Genomic DNA, 20,126 nt, shown 5'->3' with positions numbered 1-20,126 from the left:
GGCCTTTCAAGATTTTAATAGACAGACAGGTGACCTGGTGTCTGTGGGCACAGGCTGTTTGCCTCATCCGACTATTTTAGAAGATTCTTTTAATTCAGATATGGAAAGCGTCAGACATTCTTGATTCCAGAGTCCTCTAGGCATTTTTAGAAAACAAAAATGGTAGGTAGACACAGTGTAGTGTTTTGTTTGGAAACACCCCACCTATCTAGAAATGAATGAATGAATGAATGAATGAATGAATGAATGAATGAATGAATGAATGAATGAATGATGATAATAAGAAACATCAAGAGTTTTCCTTATAGTACTTTGTCACTGGTCACCGCCACAGTGGCAGCCAATCTGCAAATGAAAGAATACCCACACAATCATGCTCTATGGATTCTAGCTACATGCTCTCAAAATTCTAAATTTTTCTCCACCCAAAAATTGCTCCAGGTCCTTTAATGCCAAAGGCAACATGTCAGATAAGGAAGCAAGTTAGAGGTCAATAAAAATCTTGTAATCAATGAAGAACTTACACATTAAATACATTGCACATTAAACATCTATCTATTCATTCTCATTTCTTTTCAGAAAATGCAAGGCGCAAAAAGCTAGCTAAGCTTACAAAAAAGTTCCAAATCAAGTTTTAGCAAAGACAGGTCAACACTTACCACGCAGAGAATTGGTGTGATTAAAATCCAGCTCCATTTCATCCAAGGACCAGGCCTGTAACCAATCATATCTTCAATGGCATCGTAAAAATTGTCAGCGCCTAGAGTTTCACCACAGAAGAAGGAAATTGTATTTATCTGCACATATTGCCTGTGTGTTCTTTATCCTTTCATCTACAGCTATGCTAAATTTTCAAGGAGAAAATGCATTTGCCCTATTAGGGGTGTGAAAAACCCCATAAAAACCTATGTCTTTTATCATTATGCTCTTTCTTCTTTATCCTCCTGAGCTTTGGTGTTTCCTTTAATTTACCTCTTTCTGTAGGTGATGCAACTAACCAGGTATCAGGGAATAAAAGTGATGGTATCGTACAGCCAGTGTTCACATGGCGGCATCACTCAAAGCAAACAAATGGCCTTGAGCAACTGTCCAGCACTGACCATTTGCTCTCAGATGGAGGTATAGATGTACATTCACAAACCCAGAGGAGGCTTTTTTGAGGCACTGTGCTTAGGCAGAATCCTCTTTGGAATCTGGTATGGGAACATCAGAGAAGATGAAAACATGTTTTCCAGCATGGCTCAGAATGTCCTCTACAACTTTCTTGGGGAGTGCTGCAGAGGAGGCACCAGTTGCATCTTCTGGATCATTTACCAAAAGGTTTGGGAAGCACTATGGAGGACATGCCACTTGCCCCTTTGGGCCATTCATTGCCTCCTTTAGCCTCTTTTATCCTCTGCGGATCTTGCTAAAAGCTTTGCTCTTCACTTTTATTTTGTGAAGCAGCTTTGAGGTTGAACCAACATTGAAGGGAAGCGCTTGCTAGATTTCCACAGCCTTAGAGGGAAGCATTTCTTACAAACATTTTCTGAAACTTGGTGCCCATCCAGATTAGCTTAGCTCTTCTTACAACTACTTATATGGAGTAGTTCCAAATTTAAGACCAGAGCCCAAATTTACATTCTGTGTAGAAAAAGAAATCAATGAGATTCTTAACTTCCTAGCTATTAGTGATGTCATCCTACAATTTCAGGAATAAGTCAACTGTTAATCCAGAAAGAGCATCTTCCTTAATAGGAATAGTGAAGGCATTCCCAGCCTATTGCCTGACAAATGTTTTGGATTACAAATCTTATAAAACTTCAGTAAACAGAAAAATTGGTCTAGGAGTTGAGAAAGAAGCATTGCTCCAAACTAGCACCTGAGCTAGATTTCCCATAGCTATCACTTTCTGGTAAATCCAACTGACACAGAATTGCTACTTAAGTTATTTTACAGATTTGTTTCCTTCTTTTTATCAAGCAGGTAAAAACAATAGGGAAAACATACTGTGGTCACTGGCCCCTAAAATCTCTCCTTTTATGACTTCAGCAAGTCATGTGGACCTTTACAGTCTTAAAATGAAGCACTGTAAGAAAGAAGCAAGTGATGAACTCATTCTCTTTGAGGTCAAGTGAGAATGTTTTCCAAGAAATTAGAAGTACTTGGCAGAATTCCCACAATGCAGAGAAGCCATGTAATAAATTCCTTCCTTGGCATGTACTGTTTTATCTCTCTGTCCTTCCTCTAGCCTCTAATTCTGATCACTCAGCTTGTCCCCAGGAACTCTATTATTGCAAGATCCCTATAGCTTTCACTGCTACTGTGGGGAAAGGGTCAGATCAGAACTTAACTTCCAACTTACCATAAACCCAGGCTACAGCAATGCATTCAAAGAATGCGACCCACAAAAGGCATACACCACTAGCTGCATAGTAGTCAAAGAGTTGAAACACATACATGCCACCCTAAAAATGACAAAAGGATAGAAAAAAGGAACCTTGATTGATATTAATACACCAACACAAAGACACACCCATAACACACATTGTGAAAAACAAAGGGACTTTCACGTCTCTAACTCATTTTTCACAAAATTTCCTGCCAGCAAATACAACTGCCAGTCAACACTTTGGGCATTATAAGTATATACTCATGTGTTTCCTAAAACCTACACTCATTCCTTATTCTAGAAGGCCTTTTGAAAGAGTCAATGGTGGAATAAAATTAAGCCACTAACACTATTCCGATACTGCTGTTTAAACTATGTTGTTTTAGGGAGACATTTATAGAAACGTGATAGAAGGAAGGAATTGAGTCTGGAAGACAACTGAGTCTTGAATGAGAATATAATACTAAGGTAAAACTTACCAAGGAGCTACCTAATATACGGGATAATGGATTTCTTTTCCTACAGCATGGTATTTTCTTTCATGCATGGCATTTTCTAGAATATTGCTATTACATTCTGAATATGAGATAGATTGGAATCTGGACATTATTTTCCACACATTTTATGTTTAACTAGCTTCATTTCATGTCTATCTATAGCACAAAAGAATGTAGCATATTGCATAGTTGAATATCGTCTTGCAGAAATACAATACTTCATAATAGCAGGAGTGATACTACGAAGCTTGAATGGTCATGGGCTTACATTGGCACATGTGCTAAACTTAGAAGATGTTAGTACAAAGGGGCGTAAATGCCTTTGCAGAGTAATTCTTTGAAGAATTCTTTCTCTCTTAGGGCTACCTGTTCATCTGGGCAGAAGCTCTCTAGGTTTTTCAGGCAGAATATGTCTTTCACAACACCTGATCATTGTAAATAAAGAAGACAAGGAGCATCTCCTGGGAGCTTCTCCATGCAAAGCACCTGCTTTACCATTAAACTAGGATGACTCCTTCTTGCACTGTGACTTCCTTGAATAGTTCAATACTTAAAAAGAAGAAGAAAAGCAACCCTGAGCTATATCTGCCAGTTACTTACTTCAGTCACCATAGATAGTCCCAGAAGATAGCTGAGGAAACATACTATAGCAATGAAGATTTCCCGTCGGTAACCCTTCCTTAGGAAGGATGGGTACAGATCAACTAACGATGTGATCTGTCCTTCAACTTCAACAAACTGTAGGGGAGAATAAAAAATAAGTGGGCGAATGCAATGTATTATTTTATTCTTTTGCAAAAACATTTCCCTTGTAAAGAGAGTTGTTGTTCACCATTGATATACGTAGCACTGTATATAATGTTTCAATATTCAATATGGCAGCATACAGCTGACACTAAACTCTTAGTAGGTTTATTGATTTTCTCTTCGCCTCCCATTTATAAAAATAAGCCAATCCTAATTGGATGTGAGTCATTACTGCATGCATAAAGCTTATGAACAAAAGGAGAAAGAAGTTAGTAAAGAGGTAGTGCTGTTTGTGGACTCTCCAGAGCAGTGTTTCTCAACCTCAACAACTTTAAGCTGTGTAGACTTCAACTCCCAGAATTCTGGAGTTGAAGTCCACACAACATAATTCTGGGAGTTGAAGTCCGCGCAACATAAAGTTGCTAAGGTTGAGAAACAGTGCTCTGGAGTAAAACCAAGTAATTCTTGGAAGGAACCTGATAAACTGTTTTCCATGTAGTATCTGCATGAAGGTAGGTTTTCATAGTTTCTCAACAGTAAAGTGTTTCTGTTCTCTCATTTCCTTCTAGCATGAATCAGAACAGACCACAGAGTAAGAGACCTGTGAAAAGCTCCCTTATTTTCATCCAGCCCTTTGAACTGCAGATTCAAGAAAACTAATTTCCATTTTCCATGCTAAAAATGTAATATGAATCATGGTGAGAAGTTAAATGAAGGGAAAATCTTAGGGATACAATCACTGCATATGTATTTCCTTTGGAAGTCCAAACACACAGTAAAACATTAACATAAGATATCCTCTAGTTGTTCCATTCTTCTAATTAACTATAATATATATTTTGATAAAATAGAACAAACAGTTATATATTAATATAAAAGCAAAGCAGGATAGGCAACAAAAACAAAACTCATTATTAGAAAAATAAAATATAGTTCTAGGTAGAAGTATGGAATATGGGTGTTCAGAATGTTCGTACAATTATCTATGAATATATACACAAATACACATTCAAGCATACACATACACACACTACATACATTCCCATTTTTTAAAAAAATCTTCCTTTTTAAAATCTGTAAATTTTTTTAGTTTTTGTCTTGTTTTATGGTTTAGTTAAAAAGGTAAATTACCTTTATGAACTGGGAAAAAGAGGTTCGTGTGATTCTTTTTTTAGTAAATGTTCTGTTCATATTAGTAATTTAATTATGTTTGAATTACTATAGGACCAGAAACTTCAACTCATAATAAAACAGTAATATTGGCATATCATATCACAGCTTTCCAAGTTACACTGGTTCCCACCCAATTCTTGGGCTAAATTAAAGTATGTTGTTGTTGATGTCAATCTTAATAACTGGCATGAGGATAATCACTTGTTTTCCTGTCTCTCAGCCTGGACTAAAACAATCTTTGGTGTTCAAACTCCCAGGGGGGTGCTGGGAAAGTATTTTCAGAGGCTTCCTGGCTATGGAATGGCTGCCCATAGCTGGCATCTTCTGTAATTTTCAGCACAGGTAAATATCTTTCTATTTCCCAGACTTCTTTCCAGCCTGAAATTGGTTTTATTTTTTACTATTTTATACTGCTGTTGGCTGCTTATTATTCCTAAATTTATTGTATGTATTTTTATTATTGGGAAAGCTATTCTTCTTGTACGGCTGCTGCAAATACGGTTTAAACAATAATTTTTAATAATGTAAAAACAGTTATCACACAGTAATATAATCACAGCTGGGCTTAGAATATATAACATGAATTCCATATATGTTGTCATTCTTCTACCACAAACCATGGGCTTGGATTGTAATAAATCAACACTGTAGATCTAATGTGGACAATTTTTGTTCTTTCTTCTGCTGGTCCATGAACCATGAAGTTAGTATTTAATTTCTACCTATTGATTGTTCTTACTAGGACAGTAATGTTTTCTGGCATTATTAAACCATGAAGATTCATCACTTGGTAATTACATTAAATGATGAACCATGTGTTAAAAATCCATAATAAATCACACTTTACAGAGAGGGGTTCAGTATCACACTGAAACCAACTTTTTTTTCAAAAAAGTCACCAAATGTCACATAGAGAAAGCTCTAAAATGCTTCTGTGCACTGGCATCCTTCCATGACTTGCATTTTTGCCTATTACTTTATTAAAGTGGACATATTTGTGGAGTCCTTGGGGTTCTCTGAGCTTGGTTCTTTTCTTGGAAACGTTTCATTACACAGCTAGGTAACATCTTCAGTGCTAAAATGGGTTGGGGTTTGCTCTCTATTTATATACTGTGGCATGCCTTACCAGTGCTGGTGGGGGTGGGGGGTTTGCTTTGCTCCTCTGGTAGTTCCTTGATTAGCATATGTTTAGTGCTGGATTGTGTGCCCGGTGGTAACCTTTGCTTATCTAGGTGATGACTGCTGGTGAGGCGATCTTCTGGTCTTTTGTCTCTTTTGAATAGTACTAGATGCTGTTTATCTCTATGTGTCTGCAAGCTTCCAACAATTCTCTTGCATTTTTGGATTTAACTTGGTCTAAAATACTGACAGTTTCCCAGTTAAAACTATGGTTAAGTCTGTCCATGTGTTGTGAGATTAAGGAGTTTTCATCATGTCTTCTGACTGCTAGTTGGTGCTCGTGGATGCGCTCTGCTAGTCTTCTGCCTGTGTGTCCTACATAGTGTTTGTTACAGTCCTTACACTGTATGTTGCAGATGACTCCTGTTTCCCATATTTCCTTAATGTACTTAATTTCATATTTGTTTCAATAAACAGCCAACATTCTGTATGGCTTTGTATGGCTTCTTAACAATCCCTTAGAAGTCTGGGGTCTTATATACAGAAGTTCTGATTTTCTTTTTCTCCTGCTATGTAACTATATCCAGTTTGCTCCTAAGCTGCTGTAGCATTCCAAAATCCAGCTTGACAGGGCTCCAAAAGCAAACAAAACATTAAGTGCTCCAATTAGCTTTAATTATTTGACACAGTGAGAAATGACTGAACATTACCAGGCAACCTTTAATTTACATAAGTACTTGGTTGCAGAACCACAGCTCTGAGGATGTCTGAACATTCAATTTGGAAGTGATTAAAAGTCACTCACTGGCATTCAAAGATTAAGCCCTCAAGAGCCATTTAGAACAAATGGAATGCTTTGCCAATTTATGAGATCAAGTAAATAACAACCAGAGGGAAAATTCCTCTAATCTCCACTCATATGAGGTTTTGAATTCAGTAAAGTTTCTGTCCCAGGCTAGTAGATTAATTCAACATTATAACTATTTTCCCAAATAACAATTAGGAATTTGTTAGCTTAAAATCTTAAACCATTTCAAAGAAGCCCTCTCTAAAATCCTAGGACAGCTGTGTGACTTGTAATAGTCTAGAGATTATTAACAGTTTTCTTTGTGTCACATAAAAAGGCCTTGAGAAGGAAAGAAAACAAGGTCTCCCTTGCTCAGTCTCCCAGAAGGCAAATTGCTGTGGATAGACAAAAATAACCAGTGTCTATGGGAACCACTGATTCACATATATCAAGGCCTAGGGGTTTGAATAAATGACTGTAAGAGGAAAAAGCAACCCTGGGCCACCTCCATTCATTTTTATTCTGTTTTATTCCCACTCTGTTAGATGCATCTGTATGTTCTGAGAAGCAAAATACATAAAGGCAGGAATGGACCAAGGAAGTGACAAGAGTATGAGAAATAAGCATGATAAGACTGGAGAAGTGGCAGAGGAAATTATATATGTCTGTACGTTTCAATGTAAGTGGCCCTTTTCAGTCTTAATCTAACGCAGTGATGGCGAACCTTTGGGCTTGGAGTGTCAAAAGTTCAAAAAATGCCTAACTTGACTCTGTTGGCATGTCACACACACCCCGCCCCCAAACAGAAGAGAAACAATTATTTACATATTCATTTATCTCAAAAAAATAAGTCCAATCACGTGTTGTGCTATATATATTTATGTGTGGTGTTATATATATTTATGGTTTTAATGTTTTTTGTAAGTCACCCAGAGTCCCCCATTGTGGGGAGATGGGCGGGGGAGAAATTTGATAAATTAATAAATAAATAAATAATAATAATAATATTATATAAAGAAACATCAAATAATTACAAAAATGAAATACAAGTAAAACAAAGTGAGCTTCTTTGGTAACTCAAACAGGGAGAAGAGTTGTTGTCGGGTGTTGGTGAACACTGGCGTGTCACCCAAAACGTCATGGAGCGTCACACGTGTCAGAGGTTCACCATCACTGATTTAACCTGTATAGAGACTGGACTACTGGCATATTCTAACACTGGGGTTGGGTGCTTTTAAAAAAAAAAAATACAGTAATGAAAGCTATTTATATGGCACTGGAAGGTAGCAAATCCAGCAGGTTCCCATGTCTCTGTGAGCTCCTCCCTTGGAACCTGTTGGATTTGCTACCTTCTGTGACTTTTTATAATGTTTAGATTCTTTTAATCATATCCGTATGAATTAATATGAATGAGTACACACGCATATGAGAAAGCAAGCAAGCTGGCATGCTCAAAATAAGTGTCAGTCCCCAGTATCATCTTTCTTTCTATGAATGCTTTGGAACTTCAAATAGACCAAAAGCTTTCTTAGAAAATAAAAATAACAGGCTGCTCTAACACTCTGCTTTGTTTTGAAGCTGCATCAACTGCCCCAACAAAAGGGCAGAAGCAAGCAGAGCTAAGAGGGAGGTAAGCAGGGACATGACAGAAAGCTTGCTCTAAGAGGGCAGAAACTAGAGATGTAGAGGTAGGCACTTTACCTGAACCCCGGTTTTGTACCTGGTTCTGCCCCCCAGGGCAGGCATTTGAAAATTAACTGGTCTGCTTTGTTTGCAGACATTTTGTGTGACAGCCCATAGTCGTTTTGTGATCAACCCCCCCCCCCAACAAAATGCTCAAAATTCCAAATGTGCCTCCCAGTTCAAAAAATTCAGGGATGCCTGTAATAAAATCTATGCTGAAACTCCATGTCAAGAAGCAGTTAATGAGTAACATTCAGCCACTTTTCTTGATTATTCTTAGTAGGAAGAGAGATAAGCAATTCTTGTTTGCATCACCGCTCCAAAGCACAAAGTGTAATAACAATAATTATATTTAGATACAGTTTTTCTATTAAAAGCCACAGATACTATATTACTGCAATTTACTCACCTGGCTGTCCAGGCCAAGCAACAGAAGCATAACAAAGAAAAGAATAGCCCAAAAAGTTGGCAACGGCATCATAGACACAGCTTTTGGATAAGCAATGAAGGCCAGACCTGGACCTAGAGGATTAAAGAGAGAGAGAGAAAGGAAGGGGGGAAAGGAGACAATGTAGTAAGTATTTAACTCATTTTTGAATGAAGACCTCCCCCTGCTCCTCATAAGATGCCTGATTCCATCCAGATAAACCCAAACCCAACTGAAGATTCCAGAAAGGAATTCACCCTGATCCTTTATCTGACAAAGAAGCCTGCGTGGCTGTAAGAACTCCGATCTAAAAAGTATATGAAAAACAGCAGAATCCAGCACACTTCATTCAGAAAGAGAGCTTCTGGCCTAAATAAGATGTAATTACTGCATGACCAATTCCTATGGTCTTTAAGGAGAAAAAATCCTGGACTCTTATATTTTCTCTTGGGTTATTTACGTACAACTTGTTCTTGGACAAACAAGCCCAAAGAGTAATTTCTAGGATTTAGGCCAGAGAAGGCCAGTTCCTGAACTGGTGTAAGACTCCAGAACTCTATTAATATCACAAAATACTGTGTTTGCATACAGAGGCAAAGGAAATGGTGTAACAGCTTCTATTAGAATATAGTAACTGCTTGTACAAATATCCCGAAATAGAATCCATCCTTGGTTACAACTGACTGACACGAGACGTTAGTAGGTTCGTTCAATACAGCAATAATAAATCCATTTGCAGGTATCTAACATAGTCAGTGAGTATTATTTGCTTAGGATACAAAGCAACAGATACTATCTGAAAAATTGTCCTTTAAGATTATCAACAGCAAAGTCAGTAGTAGATTTCCCATTGCCTTCTCTGTGGATTAGCCAATAAAAGCCAAAACAAACCACAATTCTATGGTATATAATAGTTATGTGCAACAATGAGACAATTATCATTTTATGTTGGGGCCTCTTAATTCAGGTACAATAAAGAATTGAAAAATGTTTGTATTTATTTAAAACTAATTGATACTTTGAACGTGATGGGAAAATACTGTACCAACACTTTCACACAAGCTTTTTGTTTAAATAATTAGACTAAGATGTTTCTGTTTATTGTTTTCTTGCTTTTCGTCCATGTGTTAAACTGGAAATTACTCTCTGTAAATTACTACTTGGTCACTCACCAGTTACATTTCTGCTACCTTCCACTTTCCATTCAGTTTAACAAAATATATACTTAGAAAGATGCAAAAAATGTACTAAACTAATGTCCAGGATACATTAACTGTACTTGCCTCACTTAAATTAATAATCCTTAAGATAACCACACCTGGCCCGTTGATTCTAATGGAAAGAGAGTTTAATTCACTTTCTTCAGACTGAAGACTTGGGGCCCAATCCTGCCTGCATTACGCACTGTTAAGGTGATATCCTTTACAAACATTCTTCTGGATGAAGGACCACATATCCTCATTATTTTCTTCTGTGATCCAACAACTATGCTGCCTGGCAAAATCCTTTAAAAGGTAGAGGTTCCATCTATACGTCTCCAGATGTATCTTAGAGCCAAAGAGTTCTAGGATACTGGATTCATTTCTAAAATGACCCAATTCTCACACGAGGTCCATGCTATTCAATTTTATTACAGTATTCATTTATTTATTGTACAATGTATTAATTCTTTCACTGAGCTGTTTTAGTTGAAATCCTATGTAGCACTAAGTTCCATTGAGCCTAATGGTCTCATTTCACATAGTTATCAATATAGCTTTCGTTACTCCTTGATAGAAATTATTTTCAGTGGGATGGTTGAATAAGGCATGCAAAATTTCAGATCCAGGGGCTGCCATTCCAGAGTCACAGCATAATCCTCTATGCATGCTTACTCAGAATTAAGTCTTACTGTGTCCAGCATGGCTTAGTCCCGGGTTAGAGTGCACAAGAATGCTGCCTTAAGAATGTGTAAACTAACTGAAATCAATAGAGTTAAGTAGACCTAACTTTGTATGGTACTGAAGATTGAAATGCATTAATCGCCATACCGGCTCCCATATTTGGTGCGTGCTTTGGACACCACCCCTTCATTTTTCATTAAAGCAGCCTGACTTTGGTGCCAGCCTGGGTGGGGGGGACGGGACAGGCCCCTCCTTAAGGATTCATTCCTTTAATGAAGGGGCTCCTCTAAGCAGCAACTCTAAGTAGTGTCTTTTTACAGGCTCCTGAAGAAGCCTGAGAAAGGCCAGGCAGCTTTAAGGTGGAGCAGAAAAGGCCTGCATCATTTTCAAAGCATGAAGAGCCCTATGAAATATATAGTTACAGCAGAAATACAAATTTGAAATTAAGCATACAAATCTTACTGCCATTCCTTATCACCAATAACATGGCACAGGAAGACAAACCAATTTGTTACACAACACAGCATGGAAATCACAGAGTTGCTTTTCCCACAATACCTGCCTTGGAAGCTTTTTTCTGCCACTTTAGCTGTACATTATGTTAGATACAGCCTTTTAATGGCTGATTCACATTTATACCTTTTAAAGCAATTAAGACTCTTCCAAATCTGCATCAGGCAGACAAATAAAATACATAACTTGGGCTATAGCCGTGATGGCCAGTAAAAACCTCTGCAATTCTGAAAGACACTTTTTAGTAGTTGTGGCACTCAGGTGCCTGAATTACTGTCAGACAGCCTTAGCACTATAGATTTCAGTAGATTGATACAGGCTTGTAATAAACTGAGTATCTGGTCCAGCATGTCTTAATGTCAACTGCATAAATGCTTTAGGGGAAGTCCAAAAAAATTTGCATGCTTTGTTCAAAAGAAATAAGTAGGGACATATTAACCTTTCAGAATACAAAATAGCTTTAAAATATTTTACAAACATAATAAAAAGAAAAAATATCCCTATGTGCATGAGACAGTTGTGATTTCCACATCTGGAAATATGTGTGGCACATTGCTTTGGGCACATACATACAGTAGTGTAACTGGGGAAGAGGGACTAGTTAATCTAAAGGCTCTTTCACATCCTGGAAGTATAGGTGGGATGTGACAGGGAAGATAATCTTTTTCCTCTCACCCATATTTCGAACCACTTTGTTACAGATTTCATCAATTCCATCAATGCTCTATATTAAAATATATAAGCTGCACTTTAAAAAAACACACAAAGATTTTCTAGCACAGCTAGCATCGTTTTGAGTAAAATGGTGGGTACATGGAGATTACAGAATGACGTCTATTAGAGATTTGAAGCTAAGGCAGAGTAACCACAAAGGATCATCTCTTTATACAGCATTGACATTTCTTGTAATTTTGATTCAGTCTTCAGCATTCAAGTCCATACTGCATTTCAGCACATTTTAAAAATGTGCATTTCAAACCGCTCATTGAAACTGCTCATTGAAATAAATTATTACTTTGTTTGCTGGAATACTGTTTACGTTTAATCTTTCTCCTTTGAGTTTTGGGATGATTTAGCTTGTAGAACTTTGCTCACACACTGGATGGCAGTGCCCACCATCACTGCCACCAATACCATCGTACCTGACTCTGCCACATCAGCAATGTCCACCCCTTGCTCTTGTGCCATGAAGCCCAGGACGGAAAAAATTGCGAAGCCAGACACAAAACTGGTACCACTGTTCAGGCATCCCAGCAGCAAACAGTCCCTATGTCACACATATGTCATGGAGGAAATTAATTAAAGAAAAATTTGAACCCATGGTTCCCTACACATCAATTAGCTAACAGACTAATCCCCTTTGGTAGGAAACTTGCCTGTAACAGTTGTATTTGTATTTATTGTAGCTCCCCAAGGAAGTCATTGCACCTAAGCAGATTGCATAGGAGAAGAAGATCTGTGTCCCAGCGTCTATCCAAACCTAAGGAATACATGAAAAATAACAAGCTCAGAAGATGGTGCTGGGTATCAGTTTTAGCTATTAGCTATCCAGATTCAGCGGCATATTACAACATTATTGCATGAATTATGAATTTAAAACATAATCAATTAAAACAAAAACATAATTTTATATACATAAATAAAAGGTCTCACTTTTGCAGACAAGAACAGGATAACATTTATAAAAAACAAAGCTTAAAACCAGGTTAGCAGTTCATGGACTCCATATTTTTGAAGGGGTTGTGTTCCTCCCAACCTTGGTATTTTTCTTGCTAGTCATGTAGTAGAATCAGATATTCTAATCTAAGCAGGCAGATACAGAATTGCCCAAAGCCTCTGAAATGGAGAGCAGCAGCAGCTTTTCAGAAATCTCTCAGGAATCTTGCGTAATGTCAGTGCTGCTGTGAAGGTACTAGAAGTGGGTAGCGCCCAGTGGCATTTCCATCTGCCTTGTAATGTTTGTGTTGCTGATTTATTTTGCATCCTTAAATCTGATTCTGCTTATTTCACACTTTCATTTTTTTCTTTTGAATAGACAGGTTTGCATTTCCCCAGCTTTAGGAAACAGATCTTGTGGCTGTCTACATCATCATATCTGTAAGGAGTGGAAAATGCTCATACGTAGCAAAACAAACACAAACCAACGAAACAAATCAGGCTCCTGCACATTAGAAAAGAAACTGTTTTCCAAGCATTTATGTGAAAGCATAAAGTGGGCCAGCATTTTAATTCTTTCCCACTGTATTTACACTATGGTATTTAGCTACCCTCCCAGGGAGTGTCCATGTAAAGTGGACAGTCGCAAATACTCACAAGTGCTTCTTACCATTCCTTCTGATGCTCTACGACTTGAACAACTAAAGACTGAAGCAAATTATTTCCCTTACCTTGTCCACAGCCTAATACCAACAAAAAAGCTGAGATGCTATATTTGGATAGAGTCTACAAGCCTCAGAATCCTTTTGATACAAAAAGATATACACACATGGAAAATACATTAACATGTTAATAACAGCCTTTTTGACAAGATAAAATGGAAAACTGAACCATGGTAGAAAACTTCAGTAAAGTATGGATTGGTTAAGTAATCAGTAAATCTACAGAATAATCACCCCACTGCCCTCCTTACATTTTGTTCTAGAATATAAGGAAGAAATTATCACTATCCCCTATTTCTAGTAACCCACCTGTGGATCCGACAGACGAGAGATGTCAGGGTAAAGGTAAAATTTGATGCCCTCTGCAGCTCCAGGTAAAGTCACACCACGGATTAAGAGTACAAAAAGCATGACGAATGGAAATGTTGCTGTTACGTATACAACCTGGTAATAAAAGGTAAAATGGCAAAAACTCTTTTATTTGTATACATATGGAATTTAAGATTATAGTTGAGTTATCCCTATTTAATTTTCCAATTTCTGTTAAGTCTTTGACTTTTAATACTCAGTGATTCAATCAGTCCTCTAAACTGCATCTACATTTACCTATTGCCCTAAAAGAAGTAATGACAGCAACTAAGACATAAGAGTAAAATTATTTCATGCCAATTTAACTGTGTACACATTTCTCTTTATAATCCTCATCTTCCTTATAATTAATGTAAATTAATATAAATTACATATTTTATGTAAAGGGACCACATACTTGAATATTCTCTCACTTAATAGCTTTTAAATTATTTGTGAATAAGCAGGCATATGAAGAAATTGAAAATTAAGAAATATCAAGTCCACTGTCAAACTTTATTAAAATTAAACCTTTCTGACAGATACTTGCTGCACTCCTGCGCAAGCCGACAAGCCAACACATTTCATTCTCATTATGACAGATGTTTGCAGATGGCATCCGTCAAACTAATGGACCAAGCAAAATCAAAATATAAAAATTAGTTTCAGAAGCAAGTGAAATTTAAGGTATTTCCCTCTGAGGTTTTTTGTATACACAACCTTGATCAGTGTAACTTGCTTTTTATTTCTCATATAGAGTGGTTTTGCTCATTTAAAAAAAATCACAAAGATACTTATAGATGTTCATCTAGAGGTTCAGATGTTCATCCCTCCTGTTTTCACTAAATTTAATGCAATATCATACCAGGGTAGCCAACCTGGTAGAGCCTCCAGTGCAGTGAGGGGCTATGAGTGGACTCCAGAACACTTTTTCAGAGAAGCCCTGTTCAGGTATTACGCAACTGATAGCGTACACTGAGCACCCAGTATCTCACCATGTATCTCATCACGTGCTGGCATTGCCCTCTCACTTCCCAAACACTAAGCAGGAAAGTCTGAAGGGGGCTTTGTTTAAACACAACAAGATCTTCCTTGGGATCAAGAATCCTATTAAAGCAGGCTCATTTAAACATGCAGTGTTTTCTGCAAGTGTTCAAAGACAGACAGTATAATACTTCCTTTACACTTCCCTGCCAGATGTGTGACAATCAAGGTGAAGCAGGCAGGGATCAAAACAGGGGTACTGCGGATAGTGTATGTGGTCTCACGTCCCTTACATCCTCTCACATATAACCACCCACAGTCGCTGGGAGTCAGGCAGCATATAAATGTAAATGTAGTGGTGTTGTTGTTATACTGGACTGAAGATTCAAACAGAACTATGGCAAATAAGAATTCACTACAGACTCAGTTACAGTAACAATGAGTGCACCATCGGAAGAGCTAAGGACCAGGTGAGGGACAGATCATCTATGTGTTCACTAAGAGTCAACAAGGACTTGATGGCACAGAATCATGCTCAATCACAACCAGAATTGAGACATGGCAGTCAATTCTATGTAGATTGGTAGGAAACTTTTTGGATGGGCTTGGCTCACTGAGAATGTCTTGACATCAAGTCACATGTAAATAACTACCCAAGTAAGAATCACAGCAGTTGGCACCCTTTGTTTCTTTCTGACTAGATAGTGCAAAACGTTCAGCACAGGCATGGCTTCTGGAAATCTTTATCAGCCATACAGTTGCAAGTCAATTTCTGATTGGCTTTTTTTAACGCATTTCCTTTCTTCCTCTAATAAGGTCAGATGATGCCACCTGGTAATTACAGCTCTCCTATTTTGTTTAATATAATTTTGTTTTCATGGAATTGGTTTAGCCAGATAAAAGCTCTTGAGATTCATCTCTTTGCCTTTAAAGTGAACCTCAGGAGATTAACAGGCAGATATCGAAGCCTGCTGCACCACAACAAGTCCTGCAGTCAGTCTGATCTCTAAATGCAACATGTTTAACTTCATCAGCATTTTCATATAATTTCACTTTTTTGTTCTGAAATATCATGGGAATTTAATTCGTAAGCATCATCATGTAAAAGATCTCGATTTTTCTTTTTAGAAACTCTTCCTCCAATCTTACTTTTTAAGATTAATTCTCTTTTATTTTTCCTCCCCATTTTTTAACATGTTTAGTACAGTTAAGTAAACCAACAATCTGTAGATAGGTTGTTAATGGTAATCACATTTCTTTCACCTATTCTATCTTACTGGACTTCTGATGGAGAGCACTATCTAAGTGAGACCTCATCAGAAATACCAATCTATGCATATCTACCATGAAGGAAAATGAATTCAAGCAAGACTTGTACTCAAGTATAAATTACAGTAATCATTTTAGCAAATTCTCTTGCCAAACTAATCCGTTTAAACACAAAGATTACTGAGAAATTATTCTGAAGTAAACCAGCCTAGATTATTGTGTTACAGAAAATTAAATGTAAGAAAAACATTTTCAGCAAGCGTTCTTATGGAACATTGGGATCCCTGATTAAATTAAGAGAGTGTATTTTTGTAAAGGGAGTACAAAGCATTTTTGTATAAGATCCTGATTATTATGCATCACATTCTTGGGTAATTTCACTGGATTCTTGTACTTTATTCTTTTGCTTATGTTTAGAATGAAAAGAGACCTAGCTATTAACTAATTACCATTTGGTAAGGCTTTCTCTTGCAAGAGTACAATTATCCTGTTGACAAATGTGGATTATGAAAGAAAGCCTTTCAGAATAAAAGCAAAAATTAAAAGGAATGGTAAAAATGAAATCCTAGACTTCATTAAGTTATGAGTTCCTATAAGAAACTGCATTTCCAATCTTTGCATAAACAAAACTATGTTTGAAAGGCTGAAAGGTTTAAAATAGTTGAATCATAGCCCTTGCTAAGGAGACAAGTCAGTAATTTTAGGTTCCAAACTTGCTGCAGGTTTAAAATTAGTTTCTGAACATCCTACTTAGGCACCTAAAGTATTTGGCTCAAAATACACCCCTTAATCCTATATTATAATCCTCTCAAGGTGATAATGTTTTGGAGTTTGATGAACTGCTTTCTTAAAATAACACTGTATCAAGCCTTTAATTAAGCAAAACTAATTAAAAAAATAATCACTATTGCCAAGCAGAAATGCAGCAGAAACTTACTTTCCCAGTTGACTTCACACCTTTCCAAATGCAAAAGAAACAAATCACCCAGACAAGGAAAAGACAAAGAGCCAGGTCCCACTTGATGATACCAGGTTTATCAATTCCTGAAGACAAGCTCAGGACATTGATCCTTGAAAGGATGAAAAGAAACAAAGACAACACATATATAACCAAACAATTAAATCAGCTTTATTCAAAAGCTGGTCTTTGATATATATGTATAGTAGTGGTGGTATGACATTAATCTCTTCTGTTCTTGCTATAAATTGCATTTTCATATTCAATTGCTTCTTAATATACATTCATATTTTTCTAATATCACTCTTCTCCATGATGTATGAACTTTGTATATAGGGTAATTTGTGCTGTGTAAACAGCACGTTCAATCAAGTGAGCCTCCATCTACAGCCCGAAGTGTACACACATATTTATCATTTTAGTGAGAGCTAGATCTTACCACCTTAGACTGGTACCTAATTACAGAAAGCAGTACTGTATTTTTTCTTTAATTGTCTCTATTCCTATATTTCTTTCTTTTCTAATTATCAGCAATACCATTGTTGTTGTTTCTTAACTTCATTTTACTAAAATTTGGGCTTATTTGCTTGCAAGAATCAGTGCTTGTCCGATAATAAGAGGTATTTGTGTTAAATTGAGTATAAATCCCTCTTGTTTATGTATCATTGATACCAGCACAGATACATGAGGAATTTCTACTTTAAGGCACCACTTGCCATAGATTATCATAGGAATTTGGCACATCATAGGAGTTTGGCGCAAGTAACATACTGGAACAAGATTAAAAATGATACTTTTGTTTTTACTTCAGAACAAGGTACCTACACATTGGAATTGCAATACAGTCAAGAGAATCCTTATGGAACTGCTCTACCAGTACCCAAATTAAGTATGTGATGAACTAGAGACATTAAAAAAAAGATGGCATTCATAATGATAACACATTATATGGAAGGTAAATATGCAAATTTCTGCCATCTTAGGTACAATTGGTTTCAATTGTAAACAAATATACTATTGCTACTACTGTACTTAAGATAAATTAAGCTGATTTAGAAAATGAAATCTAGCACAATATTTAATTCAGTGCAGAACTGCCTCTTACATTACCATGTAGTGTTCAGCTTTAAGAGAAATAAAACACAGAATTAGAGGAACTGCAAAATTTTTGAAAGGATCCCATTTAAGATGAAAAACTGTTGAAAACAGCAGGAATTATCATAAACTGGTTTTGCCCAAAGATCTCACTGAAGAGAAGAAAAATACAAAGACTTTTTTTAAAAAAATGCTTTCAAGATCAGATTTTGTTTAGTTTTATTCTTGTTTGCTTAGATGGACATGTTTAAAGCATGTGATGAAGTTCCCTCAATATTCAATAAACCATAACTGTTCATTATGAAGCTTTTTTTAAAGCTTGGGTTAACTGTGTGAACAGTCCGAGCTTTTGTTTACTGATATTTTTCTGGCGCTTACCTTTTCAATGCTATGTTTACAACCATATACAGTAGAATGAACGAACAACTTTACAACTAAGAAACTGAAGCATGTGATGTAATCCCGAGAGGAATCTATAGAAATAAAGCCCCATTTGCTTATCCCTTATGACTGCTGCTTAAACAAGCATGAGATTTGCACAGGCCATTAGTTCTACTAACTATAATTATTATGCCTCTGATGCATAATCAGTGGCTTTACTATGATTTACATCACTTAGCATGTAAAGGTGGGTTTTTCAATAAATCTAACCCACCTAAATTCTATTACTCAAACATCAAAAACATCTAGGATTATGTTATTAATAAAATGGGTCAGTTGTCTCCTGAATGTACAAACTTCAAGTGAGTTAATAACACATCACAGAGAGCTTTACATATCTGCAAGGGGATATGAATTATCCTACAATGTAAATTAATTATGTAAATTACTTGCTAGCTTTAAAAAGAATGCAGTAGACAGATTGATTAATAGGCACAGCATAGTTGTAGACTTACTGAAGATTTCCATTAATGTAAAAGGTAAAGAATTTTATTAACCCGGCCTATTATAATAAGTGAACAAATAATGTTTTTCAGTGATTCTGCATGTGTTGACCATTCAGGGTTAAACTTATTATTATGCAATGTAATTTTCTTTTCCTTGAAAATTCCAGAGCTAGCAACAGCTAATGACATATCAAGTAATTTTGTTCTACAGGCATTATTTTCACATCTATCACAATCATCAATGATATGATCCACAGTATATCTACTTCAGTGATTTAACTTTGCATTCTAATTACAGCGTAACCCCCAGGATTCGTTTTCTAAATTGAGCCCATGTTACTTACCTTCCACACGGATGGTATTTCTTCCAGAGGACCACTAGATGGCAGCAGAAAGCTGGAGTTGCTTTTCTGATATCTAATGAGCAGCACCCATGGGAGGAATGGGCAGCAAAAAAGGCAAGTTGGCCAATGGGACCTTGTGATGCAAGTCCCACCCCTTTTAAACACGCACAGTGTCAACATATGTCATGTGGGGCTGGGCTTGCATCACAGTGCTCCATCTGCTACCTTGCTGTTTTTGACCTTCTCCTGCTGCATCTAATGATCCTCCTGGGTTTTGTAGTCCAGATCTGATAGCCCTAACATAAACTCATGTGAAGAGCCAGAATAATACATTCATAAATAAAATAAGCGAAGGCTTAGCACTGCGAAAGGTGACATGCAAAAGTAGGCTTGGATCAGCTTCCTACACATAAAACCCCAAAAAGATATATTTAATGATTGCAAAGACCTCTGCAGATAGCTAAAAACCTTGAAATTCTGAAAACGTATCTCAATTTGGGCCAGTGAGATGGCAATATTAGAGAAAGTCCAATCCAAAATTTTTGCGAAATATTTTCCAGGTTCCTTACTGTGCCCCAAATATGGAGCTTTGGCGAGAAGCAGCAGTCACCAGAATTGCATCTGGGTTTGGATTAGTATCTTTAACTTTTGGCTGAAATTATT

The 20,126-nt window shown here is 36.8% G+C and overlaps 1 protein-coding gene across 6 annotated transcripts in view; it reads right to left on the bottom strand.

Annotated features, from left to right (window-relative positions):
• Window positions 1-20,126, bottom strand: part of SLC6A6 (solute carrier family 6 member 6) — a 55,253-nt gene that overhangs the window by 4,712 nt on the left and 30,415 nt on the right. For all 6 annotated transcript variants that reach the window (XM_007426372.4, XM_007426370.4, XM_007426371.4 and 3 more), the window contains 8 exons: window positions 17,117-17,249; window positions 13,888-14,022; window positions 12,577-12,680; window positions 12,343-12,467; window positions 8,787-8,899; window positions 3,469-3,606; window positions 2,345-2,447; window positions 660-760 (listed from right to left, as the gene is read on the bottom strand). In XM_007426372.4, the coding sequence (XP_007426434.1) occupies window positions 660-760; window positions 2,345-2,447; window positions 3,469-3,606; window positions 8,787-8,899; window positions 12,343-12,467; window positions 12,577-12,680; window positions 13,888-14,022; window positions 17,117-17,249 (952 nt within the window). The remainder of the gene's footprint in view (window positions 1-659; window positions 761-2,344; window positions 2,448-3,468; window positions 3,607-8,786; window positions 8,900-12,342; window positions 12,468-12,576; window positions 12,681-13,887; window positions 14,023-17,116; window positions 17,250-20,126) is intronic.

The sequence above is a fragment of the Python bivittatus genome, unplaced genomic scaffold, assembly GCF_059951505.1.
Source record: "Python bivittatus isolate LINGU-HERP-01145 unplaced genomic scaffold, Pbiv_v1 ctg000080_np1212, whole genome shotgun sequence".
Lineage (NCBI taxonomy): Eukaryota > Metazoa > Chordata > Lepidosauria > Squamata > Pythonidae > Python > Python bivittatus.
The sequence above is the reverse complement of the archived record's forward strand: the minus strand, read 5'-3'. Positions and strand labels throughout refer to the sequence as shown.